Source organism: Mesoplodon densirostris, chromosome 15 (genome assembly GCF_025265405.1).
Source record: "Mesoplodon densirostris isolate mMesDen1 chromosome 15, mMesDen1 primary haplotype, whole genome shotgun sequence".
Lineage (NCBI taxonomy): Eukaryota > Metazoa > Chordata > Mammalia > Artiodactyla > Ziphiidae > Mesoplodon > Mesoplodon densirostris.
Window position 1 is genome coordinate 28,818,531 of NC_082675.1, and position 24,264 is coordinate 28,842,794.

Here is a 24,264-nt window from a genome sequence, read left to right on the forward strand (position 1 = left end):
CGTCTCACATGGCTTCCCTTTACCAACTGCTCTGAGTGGTAACACCTTAACCTCCAATATCCAGCACCTTCTACAGTGTGACCACAAGGTATGCGTCCAGGTTAATCTCCCACTAGTTCCCCAAATGAACCTTGTTCTTTCATTGGACTAAAACTTAATCCTCTGCCTGCACACGCCCTGTCCTCTTCTACATTTGGGCCATCACCCTGGACTCCGCCCTCTTCCACTTTAAGTACTCCAACATGTCACATCCCTTCCAAATCCTGCTGACTCATATAAATCACTTTCTTTAATGCCTCCTGCACCGTTCAACCTTTTTTACAAAGCTGAATCCTCATTACCCTTTGTAAATTCTGTAACTGCCTTCTTCCACTAGAATGAATGTGTGCCGACTACCTTTCTGTTTTTTTTACATATCCCAAAGTGTTTAGCACAGTATCTTGCATATAGAAGATGCCCAATGGTCACTAAATGGGAGGACCTGTCTCAATTCATTACCCCATCCTACCCCACGTACGTCTATAATGATTGAAATCTAAAAGACTTGAATTCTTAATTCTGAGCTAGATCCAGACTTAAAGTGAGACCTCTTGCTTTGAAACTAGAGAAGTCTACTGGTCTAAAACAAGTCCTTTAACAGAAGGAAGACCTTGCCTTAAATTAAAATACAATATACTTTATAAGCTCTTTATCCTTTGCATGTTAAGAAGCTCTAGCGGTTTGACAGGAAAGTGTCTATTGATAGGAGAGTGTCTGTGAAAATTAGATTATAAGTTATAATATACATTTATAACAACTATACCATCTGTGTGATTAGCTGATAAGACACACGAAATGCTGTTCAAATGTCAAGTAGACATTTGTTGATTCTAGATGTTAGTCTGCATACTAACTTTCTACCTTCTAAAGAAATGCCATGATCATCCCCTAATTTCCGATTGTTTGGATTTTTTTTAGCAATATGATATTTTAAGGAGATATAAATAAGCTTTACCAACCATCAAATAAACTACATTCTATTTTTATATGGCAACAGATTCATATCTTTAAAAATATATTTTATTAAATAATCTACTTGGAGAATAATTACAAAAGCTTTAAACAATAATTCCAAGTAGTGAAAGGCAGTTTCCTTTAAAAGAAAAAAAAAAAAAAAAAAAGACCAAACAGTCCATATTATGTTTTGCTGCTTTATACACAGGAATGATTTATTTTAAAAACTAGTCAGTTGCAACATTAGCCTGTAAAAATCAAAAACATTTTTTATTATGTCTCAAAGGCAAAGTTAACTTTATAACGATATGTTTTCACATTAACCAGTATGACAAACCATAAGAAATTTAACGCCATAACAGTTCAAAATAAAATGTACAGAACAGGCACTTTGAAGTCAGCTATTGTGTGTAACTCTCACAGTTAATGTTATGTGTACACATCTCATATTTCATCAAAGGTTATCAACCAATGAAGCAAATATTCCTTTGATGCAGAAGCACAAACACATTTAGGTTCCAAACACCATGTTCTGGTTGTAATACGTGCAAGACAGACCCTAAATTAGAAAAATCTTCTGAAAGAAAATGAAGAAAAACAAAAAGCCAGGAATGAAAGCATTTACAAGCACTTGAATAAGGCCTTTAAGTGTTAAATCAGTGTTTTTTAAACCCCTTCATTCTCAGGTAAGGGATTAAGAGGCCGAGAGAGAGATCGTCTGCGAGGGTGAGGATACTGGAGGCTGGCAGTGTCAGCATCGCAAGAGTGCTCTATCAGAGGAGGAGGAGGAGGAGGAGGAGGAGGAAGGAGCTGGGCATAACTGGACCATCTCGATCCAGCCCGTGGGGAATCCAGAGGGGGAAAGAAATACCTGAAACAATGAAGACAGGAACAAAACACCAAAACAAAACAAAAACAACAGAAAAAAAAAAAAGAAAAAAACAGAAGAAAAAGAGAAAAGTAGTAAATACAAAGAGAACCAAAGAGGAAAAAGCACATGCTAGAAAAAAAAGCTTTACTATATTCATGCCAAAACTAACGGAACATAATAGCAAAATCAAGACCCTTACTCAAATCAGGCTCACTTAAGCAAGTATAGAAACTTGAAAAAAGAAATACAATCTGTTAAACTTAAAATGTTAAAAAAAATTATCAGTATGAATGTTACAAAAAAGACATTAATTTTATAATTTAAAACATTTTCTAGTCTCTCAGAAACATATTGATGCTCTCCTGTAATTTACAAATCAAATAAGCTTTTTCTTTAAGCAACACTTCACTTGTAGCAGCAGCACATTTTTTAGTGCATACATGATACTGAGGACCAATTCAGATAGACTTTCACATAGTATGGCCAGCTACTGCAACATACTTTTGAAGAAACACAATCTTTGAATGTACTTAGATGTTTTTCTGCAAAAAGATTAGTACAAAATTTTGATAAGTAAAAGGGCTCAAAAATATGTCCTATTGTTATTCTTCTGCCATTTTAAAACTTACCCGTAATACTTTAGCATTTTCTCAAAAAAAGATTTATAGCTTTGTCATCAGAGGATATGAACTAAATGAAGCAGCCAACAAAATTAAGAAAATCCTGGGACATGGAATGTGGAGGTTAACATGCATGCACAATTTTAACAGAGTTTTATCTGCTTCTTATACTATGTTTCCAAATTTTGACTTGAAGGAAAACTTAAGCCATGAAATCACACCATAAAAATATACAAGCACATATTAGAAACATTTATCTCTTTAGTGAATATGAACTGAAAACTTACTAAGATGTTTTCATTTTACTTCTAAATTATAAATGAAGCAATACCAAATGTTGTTTGGCTACAAACTGTACAGTCAAGTTACTTTCACTACTACTTCTCTCACTCCTTCACTAATACTTTTTAAATATTACAAAGAAATAACAGAGTTGTACTGAATAATATCATGTATAAACCAATTCTACAAAAGGTAAACAAATTAGCACTCAAAACAATCTTTATGAAAAATATTCAATCTTCAAATTAAAATTATAAAAATTCATTTTAGCTTACTGTTTTAGAAAATAAAAGACATAAGTCTATATATAGTCTCCAGATGGAATAAAGTGATATTTTCCCTCCTCCCAACTAGCAATGAGGATGGTAACAATTCTTTAATTTTAAATCCCATGTTCGTTTCAGAAACATTTCAAAAAATTGTTTTGGTGACAATGTCTCAACAAAAAGCCTCTCCATTTATATTTCAAAAGTTTCAAATAATGTCAATAAACTGGCTAGCACAAAAAAATGATATACACTGTATTTTTAAAGGCCTTTTGGACTGCGTTTAGTAGTAAGCAGGCTGTTGGTGTATCTTGGGAGAGGTCAAACGGCGCTGGGGAAGGGGAAAAGGAGCTTGCTTCCCATTCCTGTGTGCATGCAACAAGCAGCAAAACAGCAAAGTTACTCCAGTTAGCTGGTACTCAGCTGTGCTTTCTGTTAAAGGACATAATACAAATGGAGAAGGGAAAATGCATCACAGATCTAACACACATGGTTATTGGCACAATAAGAACACATCAAAACTTCAAAGCTCTTTACAAAAGAAAATATGCAGTACAGGCAGCAACCAAAAACCTGATTTAAAAAAAAAAATTAACACTAGTATCTTTGCTTCATGAAATAATCTTTATAATCTGATATCTTCTATGGTAACCTGAAATTGTTTTCATGTAAATACTTAAAAATCAAAAAGCAGGACTCCTTTATAAAAATATAACAATATAAAAATAGTTGAGGAGGGCTTCCCTGGTGGCGCAGTGGTTGAGAGTCTGCCTGCCGATGTAGGAGACACGGGTTCGTGCCCCGGTCCGGGAAGATCCCACATGCCGCGGAGCAGCTGGGCCCGTGAGCCATGGCCACTGAGCCTGTGCGTCCGGAGCCTGTGCTCTGCAACAGGAGAGGCCACAACAGTGAGAGGCCCGCATACCGCAAAAAAAAGAAAAAAAAAATAGTTGAAGAAACTTAAAATACAATTCTCTTCTTTTACTTAAGTTGACAACAGGACAACCACGTGACAGTTTGTTAAGGCTGTGCTTTGAAGTTTCCTAAATAGTGTTCCAAATTATTCACGAAGGCATATTAAAATAATTTTAGCTTACAAACTCACATTTGAAATTTGAATATGAAAACAAAAGGACAACTCTTTAGATAACATTAAACATTCTTTGAGAATCTAAAATACACTAACAATTCTAAAAATCAAGAACTCAGAATTTACCATATCCTCTTACAATCGCCATGAAAATTTTAAACACACACAAAAAAACATTTAATGTACTCACTTTTACAAAGCCTTAGTTCGTGTGTTTTATTTAAAATTTCAGTTTAACCTAACTCAAAGGCCACCCTACCAGCACTAGCAACGCTAATGCTCATCTGGGACTACGATCCTCAGTACTGTCCCAAACTTCCTCCTCATCTTATTACTTCAAAGTTATATATGTTTCTGGAAGACCACTAAATTTCAGCATATAATTGAGTTTGTTTAACGGCCTCAGAACCTACCTGTAAATATTATGACCAAGTAATAAGCCAAATACAGAGCTACCAAAGTGCCTCCTTCTCTTCTAGTGCCACAATTACGTGTGAATTTCTTGATTCAATCTTAAAATCCATGAAATAACACACCTTCAGTATGGCTACCAGAATGATTTAAAAGGAAGATAATTTCTAGTTTTCTCACAAAACAGCCTACCTGCCAGCAGAAGATCCGTTTAATGAATTCTGAAGATTTGGGATATTTGAACCTAGGGAAGGATTTGAGTTTCCCTGCTGAGAGCTCCCATTGACAGGGCTCCCATTACCTTTCAGAATACCAGTACACTTCCAGTTGTCCATATAATTAGCTGAAAGGAAAATGGTCAAACTCATTAACATGACTAATACCTATGTTCCAGGACACAAATCTACCATTAAAGAAATAAAAGAGACCTACAGGCTACATATCTCTCAGGATAAATGGTAAAGACATTTTTTTAAATGAAACACGCATATCTCAATTTTAACAATTATTTTTTGAAGTTTTTAAAGAAATACTAATTTAAAAACAAAGCTCTCACCACCCATTTCCTTTCCTTACAAGATAAATATTAACAGAGACAATTCTCTAAGCTACCACATTATTACATTAAGTTAGTATCAAAATAAAATTCTGTCTTCATTATAATGAATTTCAGTTCTGATGTGTGGGTAACGGAGTCACCTTCTCGGTTAAGCAAGTACAAGTCATGTCCTCATGGAGGTAGGTAACAGAACCTCTGGGGTTTGAGTGGCTTATCCAACCTGGCCTAATTGTTTGGATGCAAAACTGGTCACTGCAGACACTGAGCCCAGGAGATCCAAGTTAGGCAGGACAGGGCAGCAAAGACCCTGAGGAAAGGGACACCTGGGCTGGTTCTACCACAGCCTAAAGCTGATCATAGGAGACTCAGCCAAACTGCAGTTTGGGAACAGTAACTCCTCAAGGGAAATGAACGAAGCTATAACTTCGAATCCTAAAGATGGGATGCCACCGACTAGAGTGGTACACAGAGCCAGTGGATAAACATCCGTGGAGAAGTGCAGACCACGCCACAGCACCCAGTCTGTGTCGACTGTCCAGACCGCCTTCTCTGCTTGGCATTTGTAAGAAACTTTTAGAATCAGTGGCCTCAAGATTCTCTAACTTTGGGGAGCTGTAGAGAAGAACTGGGGAATATACTGGATTTTTCTTCTCTTAAGGGCTTGTTGGCTAAAGCAATTGTTTAATCAAGTAAGAGATGACTATATCCTGAGTTTGTAGAGAAGTCCCACAAGTTACACACATAGCAAATGGTATCTTTGGAGGTAGTGTATATTCTGTTACAATTAGTTTTACTTTGTTCCACATGGAAACTTAAACAATTCAATTAGTCAATTACTGCAATGAACTAGGTAAAATGATAAAGATTCAACACAATACGAGACATTAATTTAAAAGTAACTGTAGAAAGATAATTTTTTTTCAAAATACTTCAGAGTTTACATTGCTAAGTGAAAATTCTCAAGTAGCATCATAAAGCAACAATTCCTCCAATGAAATCTTACCTTTCCACAACCTGACACAGCCATCATCTCCTGAAGATGCCAGCACTGTCCCTGTTATATTCCAACTCACTCGCCAGACCTGAGAATTATGATTATCAAACTGAGCCACTATATGGATTTCAAATTTTGTTGGCCCACCAGAGGAAGTAAGTTCTTTCCTGTTAATAAAAAAATTTTCCTGAGGAATTCTGAGTACACACACACACACACACACACACACACACTGTTCTAAATTAAAAAATACAAATGGTCTCACATAACACGCCATATCAATGTCATATCCATACTTGCCCCCCAACCTCCGTAGCTTACTGAGAGATGGGCCATGTCACTTTCATTTGATTCCCCAGTACCTGGCATGATCCTACCACATAAAAGATATTAAGTGACTAAAGAGGATTTTATTCCCCCCAAAAGGTTGAGGAATAAAAGAGATGATAATGATTAATTTTAAAAGAAAAAGTAGTAGGAAGGGAAGAATAGGAGAGAAGGAAGAAGGAAAAAAGAAAAGAAAAAGAACTGAAACTCACAATTCCAAAGTTAAAGCTAAATAGATTATTCACAATAATGTCTCAGTGCTAATTTAATTTTCCCTAAGTAGACTGCCACCTCTCATTCCTTCAAACATTTATAGAGTGCAATTATATTCAGAGGATCCAATTCATTCTAGTATCTGCCTAAATAAAACACAACTAAGAAAACATAAATCTCCTCTCTTTACTCAATTCCCTATTCCCAAAAGTCATATATTTGTAGATAAAAGATTCATTAAAGAATCCAGTCTTCAGACCACTGTTGCCTCTACACCCTCCTCCACAAATGAAAACAAGCAAGAGGTAAGAGAACTTTCAAATTAGTAATTGTTTCAAAAACTCACCTCACAGGCTTTAATGTAAAAATTCTCACGTCTTTGGTTGCTATGGCAAGAATGTGGAAAGACCGTCCCAAGTTTGGAGCAAAGGCGATATCATGGACAGGATCTGTGACTGTCAGGAGGGTTTCAGCTTTCGCATATTTCCTAAATGAAAAAACAATTTACGTTAAAATTATCAGAAATGAAAATTTTAAAAATCCACATGTCTAGGTATCTCCATTTTCTCCACCTCGCTCACAATGAAGTAGTGTTTATCTCTGCAATATATAATATGTCCAGCCCCAACCCCCAGAAACTGTGAATGTGACCTATCGGAAAAGGGCCTTTGCAGATACAGTTAAGGATCTCAGGATGAGAGAGAAACAGACATTAGAGAAGAAGCCATGTGAAGACACAGGCAGAGACTGGAGTGATGCAGCTCAGCCATGGAACTCCTGGAGCCTCCAGAAGCTGGAAGAGACAAGGAAAGAGTCTGAAAGCAGCACAGCCCTGACAACACTTTGATTTCAGATTTCTGGCCTCCAGAACTCTGAAAAGAAACATCTCTTTTAAGCCACCAGTTTGTAGTAATTTGCTTTGACAGCCCTAGGAATGTAATATAACCTCCCAGGTTTCTTCCTTTAATTTTTTTTAAGTTTAGCTTAAAACAGAGTAACTAAAACTTAATTAGAATGAGATCTTGATTTGTTAGCCATTAACATCTTTTTTAAGAAAAAGGGTACCTGAATTTCCTAAGATTTGAGTGTAAAGGAAGAAGTTAAGCTGACAACAGCAAGAATTGAGTTTTTTAAGTGATGATAAAGGAAGCTACACCAAAGTCTATTTCCACACCTCAGGAGTGTTAAACTACCATCTGATCCTGTTATTCTCCAACTGAGAAGTCTTTCAATGGCTTCACATTACCCTTAAGATAAAAATTAAACATTGAATAGTAGGTCTTGCAGGTATAAGCTTTCCAGATTTCTCATCACACTCCCTTTTACCTATTATGTTCCAAGCACAGTGAAAATATATTGGCTCTTTCTCAACACACACAGTTTTCTCCATCTGGAATGTTTTGCCCTCTTTGTCTGGCTAACTTCTATTCATTCTATGGGTCTCCTTTTGAATGAACCTTCCTTGCCCCCTCCCCCTAGGCATAATCTCTTAACATCCTGATTCTCCCAGTTTATAAAATTCATCACCATTTTTCACCTTTTTTTTTTTGTTTTCCCTTCATGATGGTACATACTGGGAGATCAATTACCTTTTCCTCTACACCACTCAATTTTATATTACCAGAGCAGAGAACTTAGCGTATCACAGGAAATCAGTAAATATGGGACAAATAATGCATAACTGAGTTAATGAATAAAGAAATAACATTTTAAAAAATTAAATGCAATTCAGAACAATAACTAAACCAAAGCAGTACTGACCTGGTGTTTTCATTATATTCGAAAATCTGAACCTTGGCCATTGCGTTTGGGCTGCTGTCATCACTTCCTACAGCAATCATGGGGGAATGAGCACGAGAGCTAGAAAAGAAAAGTAGAAGATATTGTACATAATTATAAAGTTAATGCACATTTAGTTCAGAGAATTAAAAATGCATCCAGCAGCCATGCAACCCACCAGTCAGCGTGTCACTGCAGACTAGACCCCTGCCACGCCCGGCACCACACACCCAGGAAGGGTACCCCAGAGGTCTCAGCCTGGGGACTGAGGACACCGGGCTTTCACCTTGTTTTTAACCACATTTTCTTACGGCTGAGATAGAAAGTAGTCCTTTTCCCAAAACAAAAGGCTTCAAGCAGTTAATAGTTTTTTTTTTTTAAAGACACCTAAGAGGCATTAGAATTTTTCTTTCTAAAAGATCTGGTCATTAACTATAGAATGAAAAGTAATTTTATGGTGACCAAATTCATGGCAAAAAGATTTTTACGTGCTTCGTACAAAAAGAACCCCACCCCGATGGAGGAGGAACAGTAGAAAAAGACCACCCTCAGGAAGGCATGCCTGTCATTCTCTAGTCTCCAGACTCATTTGTGGTCAACTGCGTTTTGAAAAAGGCAAAAGATAAGCAATAAGAGAGTGAACTCTACTGAGGTGGACTCTAGGTTGAATCATTTTTTTTCATTTCTATGTCTAATTTCCTAGATATTGATATCCTTTGCTTCCCCCATCCAGATTAAGTAATACCTCTATGAACATGACATAGAGGTATTGTTTAACCTTTGATCTTGATATTGTGATCTGCCAATTTCATAAAGCTGAAAACAAAATGCGATAATTAAAAAAAAAGGTTTAGGTGTTTATTACTAAAGCTTCTTAATACGACATCACCTAATATAAGGGAAAAACCAGGTAGGGACTTCCCTGGCGGTCCAGTGGTTAAGAATCCACCTTCCAATGCAGGGGACACAGGTTCGATCCCTGGTCGGGGAACTAAGATCCCACATGCCTTGGGGCAACTAGCCCACGTGCTCTGGAGCCTACACGCCACAACTAGAGAGAAGCCCAAGGGCTGCAACTAAGACCCGACGTGGCCACAAATAAATAAACATTTTCTTAATTTAAAAAAAAAAAAGAAAAATACCAGGTAAACTACAAAGTGTTATAGTAATAAAATAAAATTACAAGTTACTTATTATAATTCTTGGCTACTCAAAGGGATGTAAATCATAGTAATTTCTATATCTCGCAAAATTTCTTTTTTCAATGTTCCACAAATGTATTTATTTGAGCAAGGACAAGTACATTTACAGTAATATATTCTAAAATTACTGAAAATATAAATTTTTAAAATATTCTAAAAAATAAATTATGAAACATCCAGATAACAACCTGAAATGAGGATTATCTCATTTGTATACCCACAAATAAGATGATCACATTTAAACCATTTTCCAAATATGACTCATAATTAAACAGTGAGCAAAACCATCCAACTCTCTGACTGAATACAGGAGACTGATCACCTGCATCTCCTTCCTACGCCTCCAGGGAAATGATGAAAAAATAACACTGTAACAGCGCAGAAATCAGAATGTGCCATCAGAAATCATGAAATCTGGAGGATTCCAGGAAGCAAAAGGAGATCAGACAGTTAAAAAATGCTAAGGTAAAAAGAGCTCAACAACTATCATTAAGGAGGAAATTCTAGAAGCTCCAACCTCTAATCAATAAGCAAGTAAATAATGAATCAATCAATCAACCAACAGTAATGAGTAATGGGGCAATCATGAATTGATTCATTTAATAATCTGCAATCAGAAGAGCCCCATGGTTGGCAGCTGACTCTGCTCTAGGCTAAAGAAAGTCTGAGGAAGGATCCTAGTGAGATGATTAGCACTTATAAGAGGAGAGATATGAATCTGAAATAAAGTAGCACTCCAAAGCTGGCAGGGAGAGGGACAAGAAGAAAATACATAAAAGTGCTCTATCTCCCAAGTCAAAACCTCCTGACTTTGGCAATTTGGGGGTAATGCCCACCTGCCATCTCCCTCTTGGTTGCCCTACAAGGAAACTCTGCCACACCACTCCACCTACTTAGTCAAAACTCAGCCAATCCCCTAAGTAAGAGAATGAGCTGTTAAGAAAACAGCATCTAACAGGAGAAAAATACCAACACCAGTTCTCTCTAGCAGCCATCACAGTCTCCTGTTCATAAACACAAATACATGAGCAAAGACTAACATGCACTTGAGAAAAACAAGGAGTGTGACAGTTAAAGACCAAGATATACAAACAGTTCTTTGAGGAAACAGATCTTTGAGAAAATATAAAACAGCCTACAGTCCACATCATATGCAGATTCTACATTTGTAAACTGACCTACTTGCTAAAATTTATTTGCAAAACCAAAAATCCAATACTTGGGGCATTCATGGGCCTTCCTGTTTCAGCTTCATGCTGAAAAACCAGTGTCTGTTTTGCACTCTATTTACCATCATGTTTTCTGCATTTTTGTTCTTTGTGTTGATGATTTCGCTGTTTAAAATGGCCCCCAAGCGCAGTGCTGACGTGCTGCCTTGTGTTCCTAAGTTTAGCAAGGTCATGATGTTCCTTATGGAGAAAATACCTGTGTTAGATAAAAGCTGCATTCAGGTGTGAGTTAGTGTTGTTGGCTGAGTTCAATGTTAATGAATATATGCTAAATAAGGTGTCTTTAGACAGAAATACACATAAAACAAGGTTAAGTATTGATCAGTTAACAAAAATGTGATCAGAGGCTGGTGGCACCTAATCCTGTATTTCCCCTGGGAGGGGTGGCTCAGTATTAGCTAATTCAGTGTTCGCAGCAACTTGATAGAACATAACTACTGCAAAAAAGGAGACTTGACTGTAAATCAAAAAACGTAAAATTTTTAAAAATTTTAATTAGGATCCTCAGAGAAATGTTGTATCTATGTAACAAAAGCTGACTGGCATAAAAAAAGGAGTTATCAGAGAAAAAGAAAGACTTCTTAACAATTAAAAATGATTGCCACCCCCACCAACCCCCAACATCACTGGATGGTATAAAATGGACACCTGAAGAACAAGTTGGAGATCTGGAAGACAGAGTAGTAAATCTCCAAACAATTTTAAAGAAATAGAGAGTAAATCCAAGAATAATCAAAGATGAATTCCAGAAGGACAGAATCGAGAAAACAGAAGGATAAATTATCAAAGAATCCTAAAATATCCCCAATCTGAGACAAGGACCTTCACCTTAAAATGGACCACTAAGCATCAAGCAGGATGAATTCAAAAAAGACCAACATCTAATAGTGTATGTCTGGATTTACTTAAAAATAATCCAGTTTTGGGCTTCCCCGGTGGCGCAGTGGTTGAGTCCGCCTGCCGACGCAGGGGGCGCGGGTTCGTGCCCCGGTCCGGGAGGACCCCACGTGCCCGCGGAGTGGCTTGGCCCGTGAGCCATAGCCGCTGAGCGTGCGCGTCTGGAGCCTGTGCTCCACAACGGGAGAGTCCGCAGCGGTGAGAGGACCGTGTATCACACACACACACACACAAAAATAATAATAATCCAGGTTTTTTTGTTTTGTTTGTGAAGGTGGGGAGGAATACACAGATTAAACAAGAGTAGCTTTGAATTACTGTAGCAGGTGATGGATATGTGAGGCTCTGCCTATTATACTTTTAGTATATTTGAAATCTTCCCTAACAGAAAAGTGTTTTAAAAGAAAAAATACCTGGAAACATCCTGGTATATAAATTTTAGAATTCTACTACCTTAAACCATACAAAGCAATTCTAGGAGTTTTAATGACCCAAGTGTGAAAGGCAAAACCAAAAACCTTTCAGAATACACTTAACAACATCAAGGTGGGGAAGAGTTTCTCAAATAAAAAAACAAAAAGCACTATAACAAATATAGAAAGACTGTTAAGTGTGGCTATATTAAAATTCAGAACTTTCTGCAGACTATCAAAAGTCATGATAGTGTCAAAATAACAAACCACAAACTCAGAGAATATACTTGCAACTCATAGTAAGACAAAATCCTAAAATCTTCCAGAAAGACTAGGCTACTTACAAAAGATCCAGTATCAGACTGACCTCAGACATCTCACCACCTAAAGTTTAAAAGATTCAAGAATAGTACTTTGAAATTCTTACATTTGGAACTTGGCCGAAGTTCTAAAACTAGCCAAACTACAATTAAGCATGGAGAAAAATTAAGACATTTTTGGGTATGCCAGAATTCAGAAAGTTTGCCATCCATCCCATATAGGAAAAAAAGTTACTTTAAGAGGTATGCGACCAAAATGAAAACAAAAAATCCAAAGGCAACTCGTGATATGGAAATTGTGACAGCCAAGTATAACCCAGAGGTAAAGGAATCAGTAAAGAGAAAAGAGCACCCATCAGGAGTTAATGCCATATTATTCTGTGTGAACGACAGTTTTCATGAAATAGATTACATTTATGTCTGTAATGAATATTTACATAATCTAGTCTTATAAATTTGGTTGCTACTTAATATTTAGAATCAACTTGTAGTCAAAAGATAAAGTACTTATATGTGTACTTAACACATATAACTTAACATTATTAAATGTTTACAAAACGTAAATAGAAACATTGTAGATCTTGTCACTGTATAAGCAATATAACAAAATATTAGGAAATGGGAGGGTGAATGTGTGGGAGAAGCAAATAAAAGCTAATTTCCCCTTTTTTAAAAGAGAGGTGAGTCAATATATAGTCTAAAAATTGATAAATCACTAGAGAAATAAATATTTGAAATTAAGATAATTACCAATATAACTAAACAACTATTAACACTTCCACAAATAAAATATCTTGTCATACCTTCACAAGTGGAAAGCTTTGTAAGTGTGCTAAAGTCATCTTTCACAAAATGAGTATAAATACTGTCTAAAGATAACACAGCAAGAACCAAAGGTATAAATAAATCATTTAAAAATAAAATAGGGCTTCCCTGGTGGCGCAGTGGTTGAGAGTCCGCCTGCCGATGCAGGGGACACGGGTTCGTGTCCCGGTCTGGGAGGATCCCACGTGCTGCGGAGCGGCTGGGCCCGTGAGCCATGGCCGCTGAGCCTGCGCTCCGGAGCCTGTGCTCTGCAGGGGGAGAGGCCACAGCAGTGAGAGGCCCGCTTACCGCAAAAAAAAAAAAAACCAAATAAATAAATAAATAAAAATTTAAAAATAAATAAATAAATAAAATAGTGACTACCAGAATTAAAATCTAAAAACAAAACTACTAACAGCGTTTGTTTTTAGGGAGTAAGGGAACTTTTACCTCTCATTTTGTACTCTTCTAGATTATTTGAATTTTTTTATCAGGTGACTCATTACTCTTTTAATTTTAAAAAGTTTAATAAAAATCAACTATGATACAGTCTTAGAATCACACTCTACACAGCAGTTAAAGGAGTAAGGAAGGACTAGTTACACTGACACATGGGAAAATGCCCATGATGTATCTGTAAGTGAAAAAGGCAAATTGCATGAAAGGAAAATGTTATGTCTAAACATGTCTGTGTGTTTTGTGTCCACTTGTACATGATAGCATATACTTTTATTTGCATATATTTGTGTGTTTATAAACACACAAATTAAATATTTGTTATTAAATATTTATTTTATATGCATGGAAAAAGTCCAGAAGGCACACCAGAATATTTACAGTGGTTGGCTTCTTCTGTGGAGTAGAAATAGGGGTATAAGACACATGACAGGGTGGAGAAGAGAGAATTTTTATTCTACATAATATACATTTTTTAAAATAATGAACAAGACTACTTAAGAAAAGCATTTTCAAAAAAATAAACCATCTGATGCTAAGTGTAATAATTACTAGGCTTATATCACCAGAGGATTGCTGTGTAAGCATACCTTGAAGGGTTCCAAGAAATACAACTACAGCTTAGCTTGCATGAAATCTCATGTTGCAGAGACCACTGGCTGAGATTCATGACGTCTGGTGCCTCGTAGATTCTGACTATACCATCTGCTGAGCAGGTTGCTAACATAAGACCCATATGCTTAGGAGCAAATTTCACGTCAGTAACGGATGTTCTGCTGTCCACTAGCGTTGTCCTCTTGACCTGAAAAAAAATTAACAATTTAAATTAAATACAGGGACTTCCCCGGTGGCGCAGTGGATAAGAACCTGCCTGCCAATGCAGGGGATACGGTTTTGATACCTAGTCTGGCAAGATCCCACATGCCGCGGAGCAACTAAGCCTGCACACCACAAGGAAGAGTAGCCCTGCTCGCCACAACTAGAGAAAGCCCTCGCGCAGCAACAAAGACCCAACATGGTCAAAAATTTTAAAAAATTAAATTAAATCTTAAAATAAATGAATTAATTAAATACAAAAAAAAAAGGATGGCAGAGTGGAAAGAACACAGGCTCTGAAATCACACAGAGCTCCTCTGCCACTTACTAGGTATATAACCTTGAATAAGGTATTCAAAACCTGTGTGAGCCTCAATTTCCTCCAAAGCACTTAACAAAATACCACATACACAGCTAGCAATCAGTAACAAACCAGTGACCTATAATCAATTACTCCCTCTATGGCAGAAGAAAGAAGGCCTTATGAAGTCTAACTTTATTAAATTAGGTAAGTATTCTCTTCTTAAGCAGATAGGTCAGTAAACCAGAAAATGTTAGAATTTTCATATAGGCAGTTTTGTCATACAAAGCAGGCCACAAGCCGCAAAGTAAAACAATTAAGATTCTTTAACAGCAGAATGGAGGGTGTGAAACTTCTTCCATCAAGGGTAAGTGTTAGTCCTACTCAGACCGCTACCATCCACTTTTAAAAGAAGGCATGTAGTAGAGACCAAGCGAATGGTACGAAGCTGGCATTCTGGTAATTAGAGAATATCAGCATAGCATGTACCAGTTACTGTCTGGCACCTAGATGAGATGATTTTTGACTGAAAATGTCAATAAAATTTAGAAATCAAGAGTTTACTATCTATGGTTACTGAAATACATCTTAAGGTGTCTGAATATCAAAAGAATATCAAACTTCAAAGATAGCATAGCATCTTTGAAAACTTTTGTCTAAAAACACCACTGAATAATTAATAACACAAATGCTGAAATATCAAATGTATTAATGACAGTGGATGTAACTAAAGGCAAATAATTAAGTTCGAAGAAAAATCCTTTCTATGCCACCACTCCTAAACCCAACCTATAGTATGCTAACTGATCCATCTCAGACTGACTGCTAGAAAAATCCTTTCTATTCAAGAAATGTCTCTGCTCCCCTGCCCTTAAGCAACTGTTTGCCTGAGGAAGGCCCTGGTGCAAAGGCAATGAGGCCAACCCCTCCCATCATCTAAAAAAAAAAAAAGTCAAACAATATGAATAGTATGCAAGCTACAAACCTACAGTAATTAAAACAATGTGTTATGGCCTAAGAATAGACAGACACCAATGGAATAGAGTCCAGAAATAAACTCTCCATATATGGTCACTTGATTTTCAACAAGGATGTCAAAATCATTCAATGGGGAAAAGACAATCTTTTCAATAAAAAGTGTTAGAAAACTGGATATTGACATGTAAAAGAATGAAGTTAAATACTTACCTTATACCATGTACAAACATTAACTCAATATGAATCAAAGACCTAAACATGAGAACTAAAACTACAACACTCTTAAAAGAAAACTTTGGGGAAAAGTCTCCATCACAATGAACTTGTCTATAATTTATGATACCAAAAACACAAGGAAACAAAAGAAAAAAATAAACCGGACTTCATGAAAATTTTGTGCACCTACGGACACTATCAAGAGAGTGAAAAGGCAAATCACAGAATGGGAGGAAATATTTGGAAATCATATATCTCTTAAGGAATTAATATCCAGAATACATAAAGAACCCCTACCTACAACTCAACAACAAAAAAAATGGGCAAAAGACTTGAACAGACATTTCCCTAAAGAAGTAAAAGGTTCTGGTAACAATTCCAGCTCCAGTGGGGGTGGGGGGTAGAGGCTGTTCCCCACACAATTCTGACGCCAGCAGGGTGTCCAAGGAGAATTCAACTCAATTTTGACACTAACTACCTGGAGATAGCATCAGATTCCACAAGCTCAGAGTTCAGTCTCACAAGGCCACCCTTCTTCAGATGCCAGTCGAAAACCCAGGTTGTTACCTGTGCTTCTAACTGACTGGTGTAACTCAGGGACAGTCACATGGAAGAGATGCACAGGCTGGGGACAGGTGCCCAAGGCTGGGGAGAGGTGTGGAGCTTCCATGCCCCCTCCAGGCACCACTCTCCCCAAATCTCCAGGTGTTCACCAGCCCAGAAGCCTCCGAACCCTGTCCTCTAGGGCAGGGGTCCCCAACCCCTGGGCCATGGACCAGTCCCAGTCTGTGGCCTGTTAGGAACCAGGGCGCACAGCAGGAAGTGAGCAGCAAGCAAGCAAGTGAAGCTTCGTCTGTATTTACAACCGCTCTCCGTTGCTCACATTACCACCTGAGCTCCGTGTCCTGTCAGCATATGCTGAGTTGTATAATTATTTCATTATTTTATTATTACAATGTAATAGTAATAGAAATAAAGTGCACAATAAATGTAATGTGCTTGAATCATCCCGAAACCATCCCCCTTTGCCCTCCCTGTGGAAAAACTGTCTTCCACGAAACGGGTCCCTGGTGCCAAAAAGGTTGAGGACAGCTGCTTTACGGGTTTTATGGAGACATCATTACACAGGTGTGAATGACTACCTCATTGGCTATTGGTGACTACATCAATCCCCAGTGCCTCTCTCCTCCCTGGATGTCAGGGCGGGTGGGACTGAAAATCTTACCACCCCAAAGTGTTCTTGGAAAGACCACCGCTCCTCGGGTGCTCATGTTCCCCACCCACCAACCCACTGCTAACAAATGTCTCACCCAATGGCTCTGTCCACGCAGTTTATCATTCGATTCTCCTACTATTTCTTCCCAGACAGCAGCTGTTCGGTCAAAAGAACAGGAAGCCAAAACCTGTCCAAATTCAGGATGGGCCCATGTCACACGCCACACAGATCCACTATGTGTCTGAGGAATTACAAAAGCAAAAAATGAAAAAAGCTGAGTTTAGTCACTTGAAGAAACAGAATACAGATATTTTTACTTCAACAAAAGGAGAAAGCTATTCAATTTAACATTTAAAAAGTTAAATTCTAGGGAATACCCTGGTGGTCCAGTGGTTAAGGTTCCACTTCAGGGGGCATGGGTTTGATCCCTGGCTGGGGAACTAAGATCCCGCATGCTGTGCAGCACAGCCAAAAAAAATGTTCAATTCTAGCATTTTAAACGTTTAGAAGATACTCTGTATTTAGGATTGCAGTCCTTCTAGAGTCAAATTCTTCTAACATTTTACTAATAAAGAAAAATCCAGCTGGATAAAGTTGACCTCTTTCAGTGCTAACAACAGTTGGAGACTTGGTTCAGAGTTTAGCCTAACAAAGCTTTTAAACAGAGATTCTATCAGTCCACTGGTTTTTTTGTTTGGTTGGTTTTTTTTTTTTTTTGCGGTACGCGGGCCTCTCACTGTTGTGGCCTGTCCCGTTGCGGAGCACAGGCTCCGGACATGCAGGCTCAGCGGCCATGGCTCACGGGCCCAGCCGCTCCGCAGCATGTGGGATCTTCCCAGACCAGGGCATGAACCCGTGTCCCCTGCATCGGCAGGCGGACTCTCAACCACTGCGCCACCAGGGAAGCCCTGTTTTTATTTTTTTTTTACTTGCAAATTTCCTCTATAGGAAACATCCACCTGATAAATAAGAGTAATCAAAATTATATGCTTCAAAAGCCTGACAGTATAAGAAACCATAGCAACAAAATGCTTAAATGATTCTGATGTCTGGCTAGACAATGGACTATTCTAGGAAAAGAGGCAATGAGAACAAATATAGAGAAGTCCAAATCCTTGTATTCTGAGGAAATAATTTAAAGTTCAATAGCATTATCTTTATAGATGAAAAATGTCAAATTAGTTCAAATTACTATTATCCAACTTTTTGTTGACAAAAAAAAAAGGCAGAAAAGTCTTAAAGCATTTCACATCAACAGAATTCATTTGTGCTTTCCAGTAAAAATACTGTATGACAACAAGCACCAGTCCACCAATGATGTTTACAAAATCTGTTTCAAGCTTCTGTATATCTAACACTTTTATACTCAATAATCTCAGAACACTTTCATAATCCAATAATTTCTACATGGTAACAGCGTCATCATCCAATGATAAACTTTGCACCCCTCCCTTTTTTTTTGGCCGTGCCATGCAGCATGCAGGATCTTCATTCCCCGACCAGGGATTAACCCATGCCCCCTGCAGTGGAAGCAAGGAGTCTTAACCACTGGACCACCGGGGAAGTCCCTGCACCCTTATTATTATTATTTTTTTTTTGCGGTATGCGGGCCTCTCACCGTTGTGGCCTCTCCCGCTGCGGAGCAAAGGCTCCGGACGCACAGGCCCAGCGGCCAGGGCTCACGGGCCCAGCTGCTCTGCAGCATGTGGGACCCTCCCGGACCGGGTCACGAACCCTTGTCCCCTGCATCGGCAGGCGGACTCCCAACCACTGCGCCACCAGGGAAGCCCTTGCACCCTTATTTTTTATCCTTTGTTCTGTCCAGTCTTTTTCATTTCACCTTTCTTATTTTTACAGGCTATTAAGTAAAAGATGCACTAGGGCACTGAGATTCTGCTAAATGTTAGATTCCCAGTAAAGCACAATCTAACTAAAGAATAAGGATTGCACAAAGGTGTTCACCACAATAAAAAGGAAACAACTTAAATATCCATCAGCTAAACAAAATAGGGTATATTTGTTGTTATATTTGTTTTGTTGCTATAGTTATGTTTAAAAACAAACCAAAGTACTTATGAAACATGTTGTTAAACTAAAAAGCAAGAAATATGAGTCTCCTTTTGGAGTGATAAAAATAAGTTTTGGAACTAGACAGAGGTAGTAATTGTACAACACTGTGAATGTAATAAATGCATTCGCATTTATTTGTTTACTTGAAATGGCTAATTTTATGTTGTGTGACTCTCACCTCAATTTAAAAAAAGGGGAGAGGACAAAAGATTTGAATAGACACTTCACCAAAGAAGACAAATGAATGGCAAATACACACATGAAAACACTATCAACATAATTAATCATTAAGGGCATACAAATTGAAACCCAGTGAGACACCACTTCACACCCACTAAGATGGCTATAATCAAAAAGACAGACTGGAACCCTCATACATTGCTGGTGGAATATAAAATGGTGCAAGCACTCTGGAAAAGAGTCTGGCAGTTTTCAAGAAAGTTAAAACATACACAGCCCAGCAATTCTATTCCTACATATCTAAGAGAATCGAAAATGTTTGTCCACACAAAGACTTGTATGGCATGTTCATAACAGCATTATTCATAAGTGCCAAAAACTAAAAACAATCAAATTGTCCATCAAATAGTGAATGAATAAATAAAGTGTGGCTTCATCTATACAAGGGAATACTACTCAGCATTACAAAGGATCGAACCACTGACACATGCCACAACATCAATGAACCTCAAAAACATGCTAAGGAAAGTAGGCAGAAACAAAGAACTACATATTGTAGAATTCCATTTATATAAAATGTCTAGAAAAAGTAAAACTATACAAATAGTTCAGTGGTTGCTTGGGGCTTAAGAGGGAACGAGGATTGACCCCAAAAGGCACAAGGGAAACTTCAGGGTTGATGGAAGTGTTCTAAAACTAGATTGTGGTTATGGTTGCATAACCGTGTAAATTTACTAACACTCGTTGAACTGTACATTTAAAATTGATGATTCTCAAGATACATAAAAATCTACCTGAGTAAAACTATTTTTTCTAAAATGCAAGAAATAAAACTATGTACAAAACATCACAACTATTAAAAAATATATAAAGGAAAAAGGTAAGAAATACTGAGATGCAAAAAATAATTAGAATGATACAGAATTTCAAATTTCTTATTCTTAAATTTTCTGAAGTGTATTTGTTACTTTAATAGTGAAAAAATGTAAGTAAAAGATATAAATTTTACAATTCTCTCAAAGCTGAACAGCAAGTCACTAATGCTACCAAATAGTAAATGTTTCAATTCTTTCAAATCACTGTAAAAATAAATACTAACCTTCCAGCTAGCAGTGCAATGCCAATCCCCACTTTCACTTTTATCCCAGACCTGTAAGAAAAAAGATATTTTATACCAAGAATTCCTACAAATTAATAGGAAAAACATTAACATTAGTCAGTACGAGGGCAAAGGAAGGGAACATAAATTCACAAAAGAATACAATCAGTAAGTAAACATTCACTCATTCAACAAAATATTTATTGAGAAACTTGGATACGTCAGGCACTGTGCTAAAGCACTGGGGTCAAGGAACCATTGCTCTACTAATTAATGGAGACAATATCAGTTACAGTCAAGTCTGGTTACTTATAGCCATTATGTCCTAGTTATGTCCTAGAATGTCACAGTAAGCAGTGAATTGGCGAATACCAAACCACTCCTCCCGGGGAAAATATTGATAGGTGAGATTCACAGGAGCCTCTGGTCACAATATATTTGTCAGCCAATCGATACATAACCTTGTTTTATGTGTGTATGTTTAAAAACACCTTAGTTGGTATACATTATTGATTCTAACACTGAACTCACTGCCAACAGTAGCATAACTCACGTCTGAATGAAGCTTCCCTAACACACACTTTCTCCATAGGGCACATCACAGCCTTCTTGCTTGTGGAAACTCTATGCAGCACTACACTTGGGGACCACTTCAGACAGTGGAAATCACCAAAAAAAGAACAAAAATGTGAAAAATGTGACAGTAAATAGACAATGAGGACACTTGTTTACATTATGAAAGCCTGAATCATAAGGCAGAGTGTCACCTGTCCAACCTCAGCTGGGAACGCACATCTGACAACTCTATAATTTTTTTGCCACCCAGCCCATGTCAACAAACAACCATGAGCATTGACTTTGGGGTTACAAATAAATTTTAAAGAATAAGCAAATTCACAAATACAAAATTTGCAAATAATGAGCATCAACTGTATATATAACGAACAAAAACAAAACACTGAACATTACTACCAACAAAAAATACAGATTACAATAACAACATGACATTTTAACCTGTGTTAAAAAAATGTAATGATAAACAGTATGGCGGCTCCTCAAAAAACTTCAAATAAAAATAGAATTGCCGGGCTTCCCTGGTGGCGCAGTGGTTGAGAGTCCGCCTGCCGATGCAGGGGACATGGGTTCGTGCCCAGGTCCGGGAAGATCCCACATGCCGCGGAGCGGCTAGGCCCGTGAGCCATGGCCACTGAGCCTGCGCGTCTGGAGCCTGTGCTCCGCAACGGGAGAGGCCACAACAGTGAGAGGCCTGCGTACCGCAAAAAAAAAAATAGAATTGCCATGTGATCCAGCAATTCCACTTCTGGGTCTGCACCCCAAAGAGTTGAAAGCAGGGCCTCAAGGAGATATTTGTTCACCCACATTTATACCAGCATTATTCACAACTAAAATGTAGAAGAAACCCAACTTCACTGACAGATGAGTGATAAGTAAAATGCGGTATATGCAATATATATTTTTAGCCCTTTAAAAAATTTTTAAGTTTAAACATTCCCTTTTTCAGGAAGGAAATTATGACATATGCTACATGTATGAACTTCAAAACATTATCCTAAGTGAAATCAGCCAGTCACAAAAAAGACAAATCCTGTAAGATCCCACTTATATGAGGCCGCTAGAATAGCCAAAATCAGTGACATAAAGTACAAGGGTGGCTGCCAGGGGCGGAGGCCGGAGGGACCGGCTAGTTATGCTTAACGGGGACAGTGCGAAATGAGAAGGTTCTGGAGATGGATGCAAAGATATGAACATACTTAATACCACTGAGCTTCACGCTTAAAAACGGTTAAGGTGGTAAATTTTGTTACGTGTACCTTACCACAATAAAAAATAATTAAAGAAAAAAAACTGCAATGATAATGCCCGACACGGACAACTATCACACTGATACTCTTCACCGGCAGTTGTAACACAGTACAACCTGCAAAAAGGTAATTTGCCAATTACTCTCAAAAGCTTTTAAAATATTCACTAATTTCTCTACCGGAATGAGTCTAAGGAAATCATTCAGAAAACATAAAAAGCTGGATTAATGAAGATTTTCACTGCAACACCACGACAGACAAAAGCTCCGTACTGGACGACACACTAGTCCTAGTGACTTGGAGGCTGAGCTCTACTCGGATAAGGAAACACACTCGGCTAAAGGACGCTAATTATCGCGACACTCCCACGGCGGGGCGGGCGGAGGGGCGGGTGAGAAAACCTGGGCCTCGCAACACTTGCAGCCCGGGAAGTGGGGCCGGCTCACCCCACCCACTGTGTCGGCGCCCCCGCGACCCGGGTCCCAGCCTGACCAACGAGGAGCAGGACCTTAGCGCCTGGAGGCCAGCCGGGCGGCCCTGCAGAGTCGGCGGGACCCGCGCGCCCGGGATCCCCCGCGGCAGGAGCGCGCACGCCGCCGTGACGCACGCACGCCCCCGCAGCCGCGCGGAGGCGGCCCAGGCGGCGTTGACTCCACAATAGCTAGGAGGAGGGCGCCCGCCAATCGGCCTGGGCTCCGGACCTCGTGCCCGCAGCGCGCCTCAAGTCGGGAGGAGTCCACTCTCCACGCACCCCTCCGCTCGGACGGCGGGCCGCGCCCGCTCCCGCCCCCTTCCGGGCTCGGCCCCGCGCGCACCTTGACGCTCTGGTCACTGGAGCAGGTGGCCATCCGCCGCCCGTGGAAGTCGAAAGACACATCGTGGATGAGATCTTTGTGGTCCGCCGCGATGCTGCGCGCCACAAACATGGCTGCGCCAGCCCCTCCCTCTTCCAACAGGACGGCGCGGCGGCGCGCGGACCGCAGCCCACCCGGACCTGGCTCCGGGGCGCGCACGGCTGTGCTTCCCGCGGGCCGCTCGCGCGCCCCGGCTACGCCGCGTCCCGCCCCCCAGCCCGTCATACCCTGCGGGACCCCGCCCCCGCCCCATCATACCCCGCGCGGTGGTGGCTACTGGACTTCTTGGGGCGCTGGCCAGTCTCTTGGATGCGGCGCTCCCTGTGCCCTGAGGAGAGTTAGAGGACTCTCTGTCGAAGTGTGGAAATTGGGGAGAATGCGAAGGTTAAGACTGTCGTCTGCGGGCCTCGGCCCTGAGTCAGTCTCGTACGTGTTTGGGCGTGTGTCCCCGGGAGACGGGCCGGGCAGGAGTGGGCGCGGAGAGTGGGCGGTGCGGTCTGTCCGGGGCTGTGCCGGGCGGCCGGAGCGCAGGCTCCAAGAAATAGCGGGTGGGCCCGGCCGTTTCCCGCCCCCCACCACCAACCCCGGGAGGTGCGGAAATGGCTTAGCCTTGCTGGAAGTTCCTTCATTTGCTTTCCCCCCCGCGCCCCCCCCTAAAAATGGTAAGATTTTATTGGTACTTTTAGAGGCAAACCCCCAAACCCGTGAGCTGCAGGTATGATAACTAAGAACTAATGTAACTGCTCTGAGGTCAAAGACATCATTTCCAGAGAAAGTACTCACTATCTGTGAAGGTTTGATAGATTTATAAAAGCTCCAAACCTTAAAAAACTTTGTATAAGCGAAGTTTAGAGACAGTAAACACAGCGGTTGTTGCCAGAGATTATCCGGGTGAGAGGTTGAATAGGAGAGATTTTTTTTTTTTAAAGAGACTTCATTTTTTTAGAGCAATTTTAAGTTCATAGCAAAAGTTGATCAGAAAATA

General features: G+C 39.3%; 1 protein-coding gene across 2 annotated transcripts; it reads right to left on the reverse strand.

The window, feature by feature from the left end:
• Positions 1–1,176: 1,176 nt before the first annotated feature.
• SEH1L (SEH1 like nucleoporin) lies at positions 1,177–23,459 on the reverse strand. Of its 2 annotated transcripts, none has more exons than XM_060119553.1 (9): positions 23,241–23,459; positions 20,603–20,653; positions 17,348–17,494; positions 14,317–14,528; positions 8,388–8,486; positions 6,973–7,113; positions 6,096–6,253; positions 4,726–4,876; positions 1,177–1,864 (listed from the first exon to the last, which is right to left on the reverse strand). In XM_060119553.1, exons 1-9 carry the CDS (start codon positions 23,349–23,351, stop codon positions 1,660–1,662), a joined length of 1,275 nt encoding a protein of 424 aa, XP_059975536.1. In that variant the 5' UTR covers positions 23,352–23,459; the 3' UTR covers positions 1,177–1,659. The 2 variants fall into 2 exon arrangements, with proteins under 2 accessions (XP_059975536.1, XP_059975535.1); XM_060119552.1 differs by lacking the exon at positions 1,177–1,864 and adding an exon at positions 1,991–3,464.
• Positions 23,460–24,264: the final 805 nt, after the last annotated feature.